Below are 15,969 nucleotides of genomic sequence, written 5' to 3' on the forward strand. Positions count from 1 at the left end.
CCGGCCGACCCCCGCCTGGCTCTCCCCGCCCCGCCCCCCTGCCCGCCCTCCTGCCGGACCCTGCGCCCTTGAGGGGCTGGCGCTGTCCACGCAGGGAGTGCTGAACGCGCGGGGCTGGTCCGAGAGCGCGCGTTCCGTCCCGGCGAAGTGCGTGGGTTCCCACCCCCCGCTCAACCCGCAGGGCGGGCCGGGGGCACGCACTGAAGAAATCACGGCCTATAGGAACTGCAGCCACATTTCCGGGCCCCGTGGGAGGTCCCACACCCGGCAAGGAGGCTCTGACTCCTAACCTTTTGGCAAGTGGGGAAGGTGGGGGAGGGGGGCATGGACCCAGGAGAGCTGCTCCTGACTGCCCTTAAAGCCAAGTTCAAGGCTGGGTGAGACGCGGCAGAGGGACTCAGCCCGCCCAGGGTCCCAGGAAGATGCTGTCAGTTTGTCAAGCCCTGTAGAGACTGAGTTAAGGAAAAGACATCCCAGCCTCTGTGTTCTGTAAACGCAGCGGGCATTTCAAAACCTAAGTTTGGACGCTGAGAGTCACCTCGACGACACTTGTGCTGGTGTAGCAGGAGCATTTCTGCGGAGCCAAATCCGCAACTTTCCCACCCCTGGTCCACCTCTGGTTTCCACGCCCCCAAGGTGATTGATAAAACAGCCTCTACTTACCTGTGTGAAGTCCAGTGTCAGTGAAATCTGGTGCCCAGTGTTCTTATTCAATTCCAGAAATTCTTTTACTTTTCTAAATTTAAATTTTGCCTTCGGTTCTCAATTGATAAACAGCTACAAGAGGAAGCCTGCCTGGTGGCTAAACTCAGCCCGGTGCTGGGTGATTTCAGAGCCTGTGTTCCAGGTGATTTTCCAGGAGGCAGGATGAGGCCACAGGTGAGATGCCTGGCTCCCCTCCCCAGTTTGCAGGAGGCCCATTTCCCTTTCTGGTGTGGGATATGGCATCAGAAGTGGCTAGCATAGCCACTCCACTATGTCCAGACTTTAATGCCTTGGGAAGAGGGGAACTTTGATATTCTAAGATTTAAAACATTTTTTATTAAAACTGTACAATAATTTACAAATGAGTAAAAATCCTCTGGTATATATCATAGGAATCACAATACAAAAATATGTGCAAAATTTTGTCGTTGACCACCGTACAAACCTATTTTAGGCCTGTGAATACTGTTTAGCACTGGACAGAATATCACATGGTTAGAATGTGGTTAGTAAGGAGCTGCTTCAGAGAACACAGATACTGCCTGGCGTATTGTCATGGTAAAGAGTCCTAATTCATTGTTGCATACATTTACAATAAAGCTCTTTAAAATACAGTAAACAAATATATGATTTGATACATATATTTACAGCTTGGTTTTCCTGAGCCTAAATGTAAATCCGTTACTGTGTTAAAACACACAATCCATCTTAAGGTTTCAGTGATAGGGTGATGGTACATGTGGACTGACGTCACGATGCCTCCAAACCCGCTCCCGGCACACCCTCCTTCCTGACATCCAGTGCAGTGTTGACAAGCCGTGTAAGGCACGCGGGGTGTCCTGAAGGCTACGGGTTCTGCAAGAGCTGAGCACTTGAAGGAAGAGCCACAGTCCTTCAGCAGCTGGGACTCCAGACCGTGGAAGGTGGAAATGAGGTGCACGCACTCACACATCCGTGTCAACCAGGGAGCTGCAATTCACATGGATTTCTAATGTAGACAAACGAAAACATCCGTGTTGTTCTGGGTATTGTGTACACATGTGATTGTGTTGATAACACATGTCCACATCTTGGTTACACAATAAACATTTCTGACAACTTCTGGTCCCTCCTCTTGTTCCATGAGAGAGAGTGGCATTGACACGCAGACGTCCCCTGTTGGAGGAGTTTGCAGTAACAGAGCCCAGATATTTCCAGGAAATTCAGTGCAGCCTGCTGGTTTAGCATAAAAGGTATACTCTAGGATTTAGAAAAAGCATGTGATTTTAAGACACCTGAATTCTTCAGATGCTCACTGGACTAGCAGGAATCAGTGACAAATGCTCCTAGTCACTTTTTTCTTTTTTCTTTCCTTCTTTTTTTTGGGGGGGGGGGCAAAAGCCCATTCCTGAAATGCTGGATTTTGTAATCAGATGAAAAGAAGGTGTCTAGGATACCTGACTAGCAACAGCGATCTCTACAGAGAGAAGCTGGCATCCCAGCTCCATGTGGGCTTTCAGGAACATGGCGAGGGTACAAATGCAGTCTGACACATGGAATATTAGTTACAACAGTCACTGAGCCATTTGTACCACGTACTTTTACATTTAAACAACAACCTGGTAAGCACTGGTCCGGATCTCCACGCTTCTCTGTCCCACAGAGTGTGCCCTTTTCCAGATTACAGAGCTCTGGTAAGACTGTCTGGCATGTGTGGACAGCCTGTGTCGTGCTCTGGACAGGTGTACCACATGCAAAATCACGATGATCCCCATGAACACAGGCCGATGTGAATTTGGGTCGTTAGCTCCTGAATGGGCAGCCCACTCGGCTGCTACTCCTGGGCAGTAGACGTGGGGACAGTGGCTGCCCCAAAGGAGGTAGCCCCGCAGTGCCTCCCCATACGGAGTTTCTGGACGCCTGTGTCATACACGCCACCCAGCTCCAATCTGGGAGTTCATCCATAGCTCCACGGACGCTTTCATTAGCTCAAGACTATTGTTTGCCACTTGGTTCTGAGCATAAAAAGTGCCGAGAGAATGGAGTCATTGGAAAGAAGCAAAACTATGCACGGAGCATGAAACAAGATTTCAGACTCGATCCGCAAACCCCAGCAGCAGCCTCAGCCAGAGGAGCAGCGGACTCGGCCTGTATCTTGTCCGAGTGAGTAACTGCGGCTTTCATGACCACAGAAAGGATGGGTCCTTCCTGGACGAGTGTGGGTTAACGGCGCAATAGTGCACTGCCCAGCAGAAACCCCGCACCCGCTAAAGAGAAGCGTGTCTGTCTGATCCTGTAAGCTCTCCCCGATTTCAGCCTAGGGCATCACGCCTGGTCTGGTGCCAGCCGTCTGCACCAGAGTTGAACACGTCTTCGACGCAAACATGAAACGAACCTGACATTTGCAGACACAGTCGCCCCTCCCTTCAGCTCCTGAGAAATGCACTTTGCTTTCCTTTCATGCCGTGTTTGCTACATTCTCACCTGGCTGCAGGTGTCACGTCAGGAGCCTCAAAAGAGCTAAAATCTTGTCTCCTGGTTGAGCGTGCACGACTGCGTACACAGGGACTCACACACACACACGCACACACACACCTTGCACCCCCAAGGGTGCGGAGTCGATGGAAGAGCCCCTTCCAACCCGGGAGTCAGGCTGTATCTGGTAGACGTTCCTGGGCTGTGGGCCAAGCACTCGGCAGGAAGGGAAGTCAGGCTTGAAACGGGCTTCATCGATGTGCTGTGTCCTCTCTGGAAAAGAGTGAAGACAAAAGCTTATTCTAGCGGGTGCCATCCGAGGCCCTGTGAGGCCGGGCTCGCCATGCAGAAGGTCTGGGGAGACGCCCCGGGCAAGGGCGCTGACGGAGTGTGGGCTCTGCACGTGGGCGCTCGGGTTATAGAGCCTCCAGTGCCTGCTTCTCTCCCTAGGAGAGCCGCAAAGATGAGTGCAGAGGTGGCTTCGGGTCCCCTCGCCACACCTGGGCAGCTGCCCACCTGATGCCCAATTTCCCTGTCCTCTCGTTACGGACACAGCGGGCCTCCGCTAGGCTCTGACGCCTCCTCATTACCTTCCGCATCGTCAGTGTTTGCAGCGAGTCTGGGAGGAGCTGCTCGGGCTCCCTGGTACCAGGACGGGTGCCCTGCATCAGCCCCGGGGGCAGGGGCAGAGGCATCCAGGGCATGACCCCCGGGCTCACACACATCAGAAATGCCACACATTCCTAGTCCAGGAGATGCTGCCAAGATTCCTTTGGTTTGGGGGCCCCCACCTACCTTCTAAGTAGGAAGACCCCCACATGCAGAAGGAAAATGAGACTGGGTGGGTCACACATGCTCGCTCCCCCCACGGCACACGTCACAGCCGGAATCTCTGGACAATTAAAGCGGCACGTTGTTCTTTGTCTCTTCAACTGGACCCATATCTAAGCAGGTTCTCCTCCAACCATCTATTTCCAGGATGTTAGAGAGGAAGGGGCCTGTCCAGCCCTCCCATTTTGCAGACAGAAAAGCTGAAGCTCCAAGATAAGAGGGACACCCTTCCCGAGGTCGCACTTTTAGGCCGACCGGAGCCAGGGGCCCTGACCACCGGCCCACCAGCCCTGCTGCCCCACGGCACAGCTTCTCTGAGATAAGGCGCTAACTGCCTGCGGCACGAACCTCACACGTGCAAACACAGAAGAAACCTTATTGACAAGAATGTGCAGAACCCTAAAAAGTCACTCCCCAGATGGAAGGAGCAAGACCACGGCAGCTGGTTGCCTGTGGTTGCTTGATGCCCCTCCCTGAGCCGGTCCTGCCTGCTCTGCTCACACACACCGTTCACTGCCACTGTCTGCGGACGGGGTGACTCGCGCTCAGCCGTGAGCATGGCACTCTGAACCCACACTCACGCACACGCACAGGGGCATGCGTCCACTTTCAGGATTCTGGCCTTCCCAAGTGCCTTCTGCCCCCAGCCCCACCTCCTCTGGGGGACATGGTGTTCCCCACTCCTCCCTTTTCTGACCACGGGCCCAACTTCTGGACTGTCCCCACAGCCCACGAGCTCCTCCAAGTTGGAGCCATAAAAGCCGCAAGACAGGTGAGTGTGAGACCAGCTTGTGGGGGTGACCTTGGTCTCGTGGCCCCACGGAGCTCCTCAGTGTCCCACCAAGCCGCTGGCCCAGAGCCAGGGCAGAGCCCAGAGCGCCTCTGTGAGCAGGAGCTGAGGCTGCTGTCGGTAGAAGCGCCTGCTTGCAAGGTCGGCCCTTGACTGGCCTCTGGGAGCCCCGCCTGTGACGCGCTCCCCGGCGATAAGGTGGTGCCGCCGGACTGACCCCAACGGCTTCTACAGAAGATGCGATTGGAGGCCAACACCTATTTCCTTCTGCGGGCCTGACATTTTCATGCACACAGGTGGCTGCATTTTTGCTGCTGGTGGGGCGGGGGATTGTGCTCCGTGTGGCCCCCACGGGAGCAGAGAGCTCAGGAAATGTGCTCTGTCCGACTCTGTCCGAGTCTTCGGCCTTCCAGACAGCTGTGTATCCTCACCACGTCGCGGAGATGAATCTTAGCCACATTACCTCTGCGCGCTGGGTCCCAAGGATCCTGGGGACTCACAGAGAGCGCGGGTGCTCTTGCAGACCCCCAGACGCTCTGCTGCCCGCTCCCAGGAACCGAGGGACACCGCGCGGCCACGGGAGGGAGACATGGAGTCTGGCCTCCGTGAGCACGTCACTCATTTACTTAGCTGTCCATGCAGCAGATGTTTGAGTGTGTCTTAGGGGCCTGGTACTACCGCTGGGCACACTGGGGCACACCGAGGATTCCACAGTGACAAGCCGGGGTCACCTCTACCACACGCGGCTCCTCGCGGGGCTCACGGGTCATAGGAGACAAGCCCGGCACGCGGATGGGAACGCGGATTAGCATCGTGTGGCCGGAGACGGAGGACGGGGTGGCGCTCATGGCACAGGTGGAGCTGGTGGGGCCCCCCGAGCCGCTCAGAGCCCAGGGGGCAGAGCCTGGGGCACAGCTGCCCTGTGCTGGGGGTGATGTCTCGACCAGGGCAGGCACCCAGGGTCACCGCCTCGCCCTTCCTTCCAAAGGGAAAGATGAGGACAGAAGTTTCACGTGGGGCTGTGCTAAGGGTCAGGGATAAAATACAGGAATAAGCAGATAAGCGAAGTCATGAAGAGCTTTCATTGCGTAAGCACCGAGATGAGCACAGGAGGGCGGCGGGCTGGAGCCCTGCCCGCGGGCAGCAGGGCATTTCCATGCGGGCGCCCAGCCCCACAGACAGGAAGACGGCAGAGCCTCAGGGAAGGCTGCAGAGGCGGGACCCCATGGGTGACGCCGCTGGTAACACACAGAACCGTACATATGGATTAGGAAACAGCATTCTGATTAATGTCAAAATAGAGCCCGCGTCACAGGCTCCAGCCATCTGTGTTTGTGCAGGGAATTCCCGCTGGGATCTCCACTGTTGGGAAACACAAAGCTGTTGGCAAAGGAGATGTCTTCCTGGGGTCGGAGGAGCCCCTGGGATGGGCGCCAACCGCAGGCAGTGAGCGCCAAGGGAAAGCCCAGACCCGCGCCTCCCCGGGCTTTCCAGAAACGCGCACAGATGAGGACACCCGGCCCCACGCGGGGTGGGTGACAGCCGGCTGCACGGACACCCTGCAGCCCAGTCCTTGCTCTCTGCCCCGAGCCCCGCCTGTACTTCCTGTGCCGCAGACCCAGGAGAACCCACACTTGCACAGACATCGTCAGCTTCGGGGAGAAAAACAGAACCTTTCCGCAGAGGCCGTGTGTCCGGGAAAGTGTAGCCAAACATTTTCAAACCAGAAAGAAACAAATGGCAAAACTAACTCTGCTCGGGGCAAAGGTCTTTTTGGGGGAACTATCAAGAAATAGATGGCCTTGCCCAGACCCAGCTTCCCGGCTCCCAGCTCCCTGCAGGCCTTCCCATCAACCCTGCAGACCATGGCCCAGTGCCAGTGCGGCCCTCAGTCCCTGCTGGCCCTGGCATCTGCGAGCCCCCTCCCCAGCCACATAGAGCAGAGCCCCTGGGCCCGCTGGGAGCTGGGCGGGTCCTTGCCCTTGGGGGCCATCCACACTCACACCACGCCCAGCTCTGGGTCTCCTCCTGAGGTTTTGACTCGGGGACCACCTGCTAAGTACGCAGTAAAGGCCCCGGCCCTGTCACAGAGCAGGTCACAGTGAGGACAGGGCCCCAGGGCTCTCGAATGCTACTTTGGTTAATCTCATGCGTGAACTTGATGCCCACTGTGCTAACGCTATCCTGGATGTGTCTGGGAGGGTGCTTCTGGAGGAGATCAGCATCTGAATCCACAGGCTGAGTAAAGCAGACTGCCAGCCCCAGGGCAGGTGGGCCTCACCCAATCAGTCGAAGGCCTGACTAGGGCAAAAAGGTTGCATAAGAGGGAGCCCTCCAGCGGGCTGTGAGCTGGGACAGCGGCCTTTTCCTGCCTCAGGCTTGGACTGCAACAGGGGCTCTCCTTGGACGGGCACTTACGGCGTCGGCTCTCCTGGTTCTCAGACCCATGGACTCGGGCTGCATCGGCCCCCGAGGCCCTCCTGGGTCCGCAGCCTGCTGGACACAGGTCTCTGGACATCTCGGGCTCCGTAACTGTGTGAGCCGGGCCATCACCATGACCCCGTCTCTACAGACAGACTGATGGAGAGACAGACAGACACATCCTGCCAGTTCTGTGGCTCTGGGGACCCTGACCAGTACAACGCACTACCGCTAACTCCCACCCCTCGAGGAGGCCAAGGCAGACAGAGGGCACCTCACCTGTTGTGGCCGCGTGACTCAGGACAGCGGCAGAACCCGAACCCAGGCCTGTTGGCTCTGAAGCCGCTGCCACATTTCCTGGTGGCAGCTTCGTGGGAGCCCCACGCAGACAGTTGCGGCTGGCACGGCTGGTGAGACCACAGTTGCTGCTGTAAAGGGGCCTGGAGGCCATTAAATCCTACAGCGTGTCACTGTATCACTCAGGAAAATCAACCTGCAAATGGCGTCGCGCGGCCACGACGGAACACGGTCTGCTTGCAGCCCCAGCCCTGGGAGGGCTCGCCAGCGCCCATGGAGGCTCCTCCCTGCTGGACACTCAGCAGTCCTCAGCATGGGGGCCCAGGACCCGCGGCCTCAGCACCCACAGGACGGCCCGGAAGCGCAGATAGCAGGCCAGCCCCGGCCTGGAACCAGGCTCTCTGGGGGTGGCTGAAGCTGGGGCTCTCAGGCTGGAAGGCCATTTGCGTGGAGTTGAGCTCCTGCCTCTTCTCCTGAGGGCCTCCCTCTGCCAGGACTGACAGGGACCCCTGCCCTGCTGACCCCCGAGGACCTCAGCTGTCGGGCAAGCCAGACCGGCCGGCCTAGAGAGGAACGGACTCAGAGCCAGCAGAGACGGATGCCGGGGCCAGAGTGCAGACGGCCAGTGAGCCACGCTGGACAGGACGGGACCCCCCGCATCTTGGTTGTTGAGGCACTGGGCAGGGACTATTTCTCATCCCCTCCCCCAAGCTCGGTCCACCCTAGGCATATAGACGTGGTCCTGAAGCTTGTGGGAGGGGGAGGCAGGGCAGGGGGCACCAAAGCAGGTCCACTGGTCACAGAGCTGAGATCACAGAGGAGCTCTGCCAGGTGAGGGGTCCTGGCCTCACCCGTCTCCAGGCCATCCCTGTCTGTCCGCACTGGCGGGGTGTCTCAGAAGGAACCTCTAACGGTAAGCAAGGCCCCTGGCCCCTCGAGACCAACCTCCCACAGTCCCCAGGACCCTGAGCCCCAGCCCAGTGCCCTGGAGGGGTCCACGCCTGTCCGAGCCCCTGGCAGCCTCCACGGAGCCCCCTCGTCCAGAGAGGCAGAGCATCAGCTGGGAGCCAGCAGGGCAGGGGTCCCGCTGGGCAGGGGAGGGGCCTGGAGCAGACCAAGCCAGAGGGAGCGCGAGCTTGAGAGAAGGCCATGCCCAAGCCTCCCATCCGGGTGAGAACAGGAGGCGAGGTGGGGTAGGGGGCAGGAGGGGGGGCCCTGTGTAGCCAGAGGAGCCAGCAGGGAGAGAGGGGCCCGGGCAGGCTGGCCAGAGAGGCTGCCCCTCCTCTGGGAACAAGCGTAGGCTGGCCTGGGAGGTGAGCATCAGGGCGCAGTGAGCTCTGATCCCCCAACACTTACTATCATGGGGCAGGCGCCCCTGCAGACTCTGCGGCCCCCCAACCGGGCAGGCGGGCCCTGGGCTCTGCCCCTGCAAGCCCTCCTCCCACCCCACTTCTCACCCACCGCGCCCCTGGTGGCCTCTGTGCCTCCGTGCCTCCCGAGGCCTATGGCAGAGGGGGCAGCTCCAGGCTGCGTCAGCGCGGTGTGTCCTGGTCCTGAAGCCCGTAGTGCCGACGAGGTGTGGCTTGCCAGGCGCCGCAGCGGTCGGTGACCTGAGGGCAGGGCACCCTCAGCCCAAACCACTGGGTTCTCGGCAGCACACGACATGCTTGCAGCTCTGGGGGTCAGGGGACACCAAGCACAGGGGCACAGAGGCACCACGGTCCCGGGTGCTGGGCCTCCCCCATTTACCACCATTCGGCCCCGGGGAGAGTGGGGCCTGTCCTCGCCGTGGCCCCCCAAGCCCCTACCCCTGCTTATCAGGGGAACCATTCCAGTGAGGGGCTATACCGGGAGGTCACGGTCGGGGGAGGGGATAATTCCAAAGGTGGGGACAGGGCAGGAGGCTTCCAGGGCTGCGCTCACGGTGCAGGGATGGCCAAGCCTGGCACTGACAGCACGGCCCGCCCTCCTGCCACCGAGCACACGGACCCCCCCCAAAATGCACATCAGCCCAGAAGTCACCAGGGCCATGCCCTCCCGGTAGCGGCCGGAGAGAGTCTAGGGGCCAGTCCAGCCCTGTCCCTGATGGAGAGAAGGGGGCCTGTCCTCACACACGGGCTGTCCCCCTGGTTGGTGTGGGTGCAGAACCACTGCCCGGGCTCCTAGGTCTCTGCCTGACCACACACACACACACACGCATACCCACACCCAACTGCACAGATGCACACACACCACACGCACACATACAGTCCACGTGCACACGGGCTCACAACCGTGCACACACTTTCTGCCTCGTTCTCCATCGGTTCTCGGTTTTGTCTCCAATCGAGGTTATAAGCAGCTGCTCCCACGGCCCTGGAAGGGGACACCCACCTCTCTTCTGACACTGACTTCTCTACTAACGGCATCTGTTACTAATGGCTTCGTGGTCATTCCAGTGAAAAGATCCATTACTGCTTTCGCCGAGATGGTAACGTTCTGGGTGGCTGGACAGCTGGCTGCAGGCCATGAGCCGCCGGCTGGGAAGAGTGGACGAGACAGCAGAGCAGTCGAAGGGGGAGGGGAAAACGCTGGCTGCAAGCCAGCTCGTCAACGTCTGCCTGAGACTGTGAGCAAATCTAGTAACGTCCGAGAAAACCTTACACGACAAGGTGTAAAGGGAATCTAAGCCAAGGCCAAATATAAATTGCTCTGAACCCAACATGAGCCAGAAGAGAGTCTGGCCGTGGGTCCTCAGGCTGAGGGTTTGGGTTCTGATGACCAGTGTCTCGACTCCTAGGTGGAAGACTCTCTCAAATTAATGAGCTTCACAAAAGCAAGCCCCAAGCACCCAGGAAGAAGTCACAAACACTGACAAGTAGACAGGCACACGCCAGTCACGGGTGAAACTTAGCCAAGCACACGACGCATGACGCCGCCTTTCGTAAAGACTGATGAGACAATAAAATTACCCCTTTTAGAAACACAGGTGTGTGGCACACAGCTCCACACGGGGGTGCCACACCGTGGCGCGGCGGCAGGGACCTCGTGGGGAAGGGGCAGGGGATGAGACGGGTCAGCGGTTAGAAGTCAGCATATCCACAGATGTTACAAGGGACAGAATACCCGCTGGGCCATTCCGGGACCAGTGGCAAGAGGGTGGCAAGAGTCAGTCTTGGGACTAATGCAATTCTGTGCACCAGCAGTGACCTTCACGCTAGCTCATTCTGACACACAAATGTGGCCACACCATGGCTTCACGTGAGTGGGAGCTTGCACGGGCTTGTCACCTGCCATTGGACAGGTGCACGTCTGACCGCAGGCTCCCATCCCTCTTCTTTTCCACCTGGGGTAGAAGTCCAGGCCGACAAAGCTCCCTGGCAGGGCTGGCTGCCCGGGGAGGGTCCCGCGGGAGCGTGGCAGGTGCCGAGGCAGGACCCTTGGTGCCCAGTGTCTGGGGGGCTCCGCCAGCTCAGCAATGCCCTGCCCCTGCTCCCAGGACAGACAGGCAGCAGCTGAGGACAGCGATCCTCTGAACTCGGCCACCACCGCCGGGACAAGAGGCTTCGAAGACCCAGGTGCTCGCGCTTGGGTGAACCTCCCACGGGAGCATAAACATCTTACCTCTTGCTCCATAAACAATACAACAATTTGAAGAAAAAGAAAATGTCACTGGGTTATCGTGGAGAAACTGTGGATATAGGCAGATGTTTTTGCATGCAGTTTCCTGTTCCATATGCACACAATGCTCTTTCACGGGATGGGCTGTGAACGACAGCAGCTCCTCCCTGCGTTTCAAGAACCAGCACACGGCCGTCCTTTGTGGCCCACCTGGGATGCTGCACAGCGTAAGCCGTCGGCAACCAGGCTTGGGAGGCGTGCAGCCGCTCGCCGGCAGCCGCAAATCTGGGTCTGCGGATGGCTAATGTCACACACGTCGGACCTGCAGGCCCAGAGCAGGGCAGGCGTGGTCCCTGAGATCGGGCCTCAGCCCCAGGAGCCAGTGGGGACCAGGCTGAGGGGTGCGGCCAGCATGGGGGACGCCAGCAGGCAGCAGCACTGTCCCCCCGGAGATGGGGAGGACACTCCAGCCAGGATGGGACTTGGACCAGCCAAGCAGACAGATTTTAACCCAAAGAGGAAGAGCTCTTCACAAAGGAGTGGACAGAGCAAGGGATGGACGACTGTGGGCAAAACCCGTGCTTTGCCCCAGACCAGGCCCCATGTGCCGAAATGGACTCGGGACCAGTCCGGACAGAAGTGCCAGACATCAAGCCATGTGATTCTAGAAGGAACCATGGGAGAAAACACTTGTGATCTGAATCAGGCAAAGTTTTCTTAGGTCCCACTCTCAGGGGTTGGGTGGGGTTGAGGTGACAGGGGTCACCTGTGCGGCAGGGGTGGGGGTGGGGTAACTGCAGGGATAGGGTTGGGGTGACTGCAGGGGTGGGGGTGGGATGATTGCAGGGGTGGAGGTGGGGTGACTGCAGGGGTGGGGATGGGATGATTGTAGGGATGGAGGTTGGGTGACTGCAGGGGTGGGGTTGGGGGTGGGGTGACTGCAGGGGTGGGGGTGGGATGATTGTAGGGGTGGAGGTTGGGTGACTGCAGGGGTCAGGTTGGGGGTGGGGTGATTGTGGGGGAGTGGCTGCAGGGTGGGGGTGGGGTGGCCGCAGGGGGGACGACAGGGAGCACAAGCTGGAGTTGAGGCTGGTGGGACCGTCCTGAATCGGCACCGTGGTGGCACACGTGTGCACCAAAACCCAGAGAACTGTACAGCACAGTGAACTTTACTGACTGTAAATAAAACAAAAATCAGTATGTGGGGAAGCGGCACGGGAATGGAAGCCGTGACGGATGGACACACAGCCACGCTGGGGGAGGTGGGGAAGAAGATAGCCGAGCTAAGTCCTGTTGGAAAAGAGGATTTGTCTGGATGCCACAGGCTGAAGAGTAAAGGACTGTGCACAGGGTCACCCCAGTGGGCAAATGTTTCCCACAGTGTCCGGTCAGCAGCTGTGAACCTGATCCGTGCATGCACTGGGACTGAGCACGGGAGGACATGTGAGGTATACAGTGGGGACCAAAGAAAGTAGTTACAGGTAATGGGGGGAGGGCTGCAGTGGAGCTTGACTTGTTGGCCTGGAATTGGAGGTATCATTATGAACTCACAGTTTTATAACAGATAAATGATAGATGATCAATAGATAGATGGATAGACAACAGATGGATGGATAGATGATGGATGGATGGATAGATAGATGACAGATGGACAGACGGATGAATGATGGATGGATGGATGACAAACAGATGAATAGATGATGGATGGATGGATGACAGATGAACGGATGGATGGGTAGACAGATGGACAGATGGGTGGATAGACAGATGGATGGATGGGTGGATAGATAGATGATAGAAGGATGGATGGATAGATAGATGATGGACAAATGGATGGATGGATGAAAGACAGAAGGATGGATGCAGAAATGTGCACAGGCGTGTGCACACGCATGCGCATGTCCACGCTCCTGCCCTAGGACGGCCTAGAGAGAATGCTGTCCCCACCCCACCCCCCGAGGCAAGGAGCACACCCAGCACCCAGTGACGTCGGTCCCTAAACACCATCCTGCAACAGGAGGAAGGTGTTCCTTGGGCCGGGGACACTACAAGCCCGTCCTGGGGTGGCAGAAAGTAGGAACGCGCTCACTCAGCAGACGGGGTGTGTCAAGGGGACACAGGAGTCACGCGAACACGTGCTCAGTGGCTCAGGCTGGAACAACCTGCCAGGAAAGTAATTAGTGATGGTATCGGGTTGTAACCCACAGAATCAATTAAATGTGCCTGAGTCCGTACTGGCATGAATAACTGGATACAGAAAGGAATGGTAGGACAGGGACGGGCTTTCTTCAGAGAATGGAATAGCACAGCAGCAAGGGGGGCCCCGGAAACCCCATTAGGGCACCGCGGTCACCATGGCTGCAGGAAGGCCGCCTACGGGCGTCAACCTCAGTGCGCAGAAGCTATGGAGAAGCAGGACCTCTGCAGCCTCAGGGGCCTCTCCGCGCCCCGCATATCTCATAGTTAGGACACCGCGCGAGCAGAGCCTGCAAGTGCTGCCGTCACCAAGTGACCAAACGTAGCACCACCCGTGATAAAGCACATGGACGTGCCCTCGCTCGGTGGAGCCCCCGGGGCGGCCCCCGGCCGTCAGACAAAGAGCTGGCCCCAGGGCCACCGCGCACAGCACGTCAGGCAGCCGAGCTCCTGTTTCTGCCGGGGTGACAGGCCAGCCTGGTGCCACTGTTTCAGACACTTTTTCCTACTTCGGTGAATGTTCGAGAGCGCTCTCTGTGACCCGGGTGGCTGGGCAGGGGGAGGCGTCCTTCCCTCTGGGCTCCATGCCCGCACCTCTTTCCGGGTGTCTGACCCCCGGGAGGGGGCTGCTGTGCAGTGTGTCTGGGGCTGCCGCCGCTCCCCGCCAGCCCCGAGCTGAGGGCACCCCACTGTGAGCTCCCCGGGAGCCCCGTCCTGGCCCTGAGGCCACCGAGGGGCAGCCTGAGGGCCCTTGCTCCCCAGGGAAGCTGTGTCTGCCCAGCGCTTGCTTCCTGAGGCCCTGCTCTCCCGGCCCTGGCCCCCCCACAGAGGGGGATGCCCTCATGGCTCTGGGGGGCATCGAGTGGCCCCGGGGGGGCCCACCATTGCCGGCCTGCAGACGCGAGCGACTCAGCCCCCAGCCCCTCGCCAGGCCCCACATAAGCACCCTCACTCAGGGGACTCTGCTGGAAACGGAGGCTACAGCCCTGGAGTACCCGTGCTGGGCCTGACCTCCTGCAGCCTCCTAGCCGGGAGGGGGGGGACAGGCACAGAGAGGAGGTGAGGGGCCAGGAAGCCACGATCAAGACTGTGCCTGAAGGGGAGGGGAGGCCGGGGGCCGCGGGTCAGGAGGAGGGGCGGGGATTGCTATACGGGGTAAAGCAGGAAGCTTCCCCTTTCTGAGTTTCGGGGAGCAGGGAGGTGGGGGTAGGCAGGGCTGGCCAGTAGACCCCACGGGGGCTGGAGCACATTGGGACAGTTCTTCACTGCCGGGAGATAAGGCCACCCTCGAACCTCAAAGCTCAGGGACATCCCCGTGGCACATGCTACGGAGCCTGGGGGAAGGGTCCTGGGTCTGGGCTAGGAGGCCCACACAGCGTCAGCACGTGAGGGCCCCAAAGGAGCCTGCACAGGGATGCCCCTCAGGGAGGAGACTCTGGTCCGGGGGTGGTGGTGGGAAGTGAGCCTGGACAGACACCCGGCTCCCACTGCAGGGCAGGACCCAGCAAACTGAACCCACGTCTCCGTGGGGACCACACTGGACTAAGCAGGATCAGATGAGGCCAGAAGGAGGTGCGGCGGCATCCCACGAGGACCCCAAACAGCAGGGAGGGGAATGTGGTCTCCTGTGGACGGACGGGGGCACTTACCTGCTCGCCACCTGGACGTCGGGCTCCCTTCTCGTATCTGCAGGACCACAGGTGCGTGGCTGCCCTCGTGTGGGCACTGCCTGTGAGGGCGAAGGCTGGAGTCCTGCACCGGGCGGCTCAGCCCCATTCAGCTCGCCTGCAGCCCACGGCCCCTGGGCGGGGGTGGGGGGTGCGCCAGGTGCCCCGGGCCTCCGCGGTGCCTGGGGCTCTGCATTCCAGGAAAGCAGGCCCCTCGCCAGTGGGTCGGGGCGCTCTCTCGTCCCACCTCCCGCCGTCACGCTCATCAGTCTCCAGTCAGTCCCACCACGTTCCTCCATGTGGCTCAGGGCGGCCTGGCAGGTGGGGCGGTGGCACGGTGCGCGGAACAGCCACGCTTGCTCCGAGGTGACAGCATCCTAGAACCAGGCAGGGAGGGGTCGGCCAGTAGGTGCGCAGGACGCCGGCGAGCGGGTGCTCACAGGCCAGCTGAGGGGCCGGGGGAGCCATCCTCGGGACATCCCCCGTGACCTATCTGGGCTTCCCTGAATGAAGGTCACCTCTGGTCACAGGCTTCACTGTGTCCTTTGGGGCCGCCTAAGTTCCTCCTGGACGGTTCATCCGAGACGTGTGCTGCGATTAAGGGGCCACGAGGCGGGCGTGGGGGCTGTGGACACTCCTGCAGAGAAGCGGTCCTCGCACCAGCACAGCAGGGACCTCGTGCAGCCCTGTCACCGGGCGTGGGAGGCGGCGTCCTGAGGAGGGGCCCCAGGGTCCAGCGGCCGAGACCAGGCCTCTTCCCGAGGCGCCTCAGTCAAAACACTAGTTCTGATTCTGGCTCGTCAGAGTGGACAGCTGCCTGCTCAGAGGCGCTCAAAGCCCCCCTTTCTCCCTCTTCCTCGACGGGATGGGGCGCCTTGTTTGGCCGCCCGGGCACCCGCTGCTCTCTGGTCCAGCTGGAGGAAAGGGGTCTGGCTCCTCTGGGGGCTGGAAGAAACGAGAGACAGGACACATGTCAGGGAGGCTTCTCTGGAGAAGAAGGGGCTGGGG

At 59.6% G+C, this 15,969-nt stretch overlaps 1 protein-coding gene across 27 annotated transcripts in view; it reads right to left on the reverse strand.

The window, feature by feature from the left end:
• Positions 1 to 1,018: 1,018 nt before the first annotated feature.
• The window catches only part of JAKMIP3 (Janus kinase and microtubule interacting protein 3), a 111,089-nt gene continuing 96,138 nt past the window's right edge, over positions 1,019 to 15,969 (reverse strand). For 22 of the 27 annotated variants that reach the window (XM_087862542.1, XM_087862546.1, XM_087862544.1 and 19 more), the window contains 3 exons: positions 14,944 to 15,906; positions 7,199 to 10,017; positions 1,019 to 3,432 (listed from right to left, as the gene is read on the reverse strand). In XM_087862542.1, coding sequence (XP_087718668.1) covers positions 15,793 to 15,906 — 114 coding nt within the window. In that variant the 3' untranslated portion in view covers positions 1,019 to 3,432; positions 7,199 to 10,017; positions 14,944 to 15,792. The remainder of the gene's footprint in view (positions 3,433 to 7,198; positions 10,018 to 14,943; positions 15,907 to 15,969) is intronic. The other 5 variants (XM_087862539.1, XM_087862538.1, XM_045809465.2 and 2 more) reach the window with 5 other exon arrangements.

The sequence above is a fragment of the Ursus americanus genome, chromosome 6 (assembly GCF_024610735.1).
Source record: "Ursus americanus isolate L20-20 chromosome 6, mUrsAme1.1.p, whole genome shotgun sequence".
In the NCBI taxonomy this organism is placed as follows: domain Eukaryota; kingdom Metazoa; phylum Chordata; class Mammalia; order Carnivora; family Ursidae; genus Ursus; species Ursus americanus.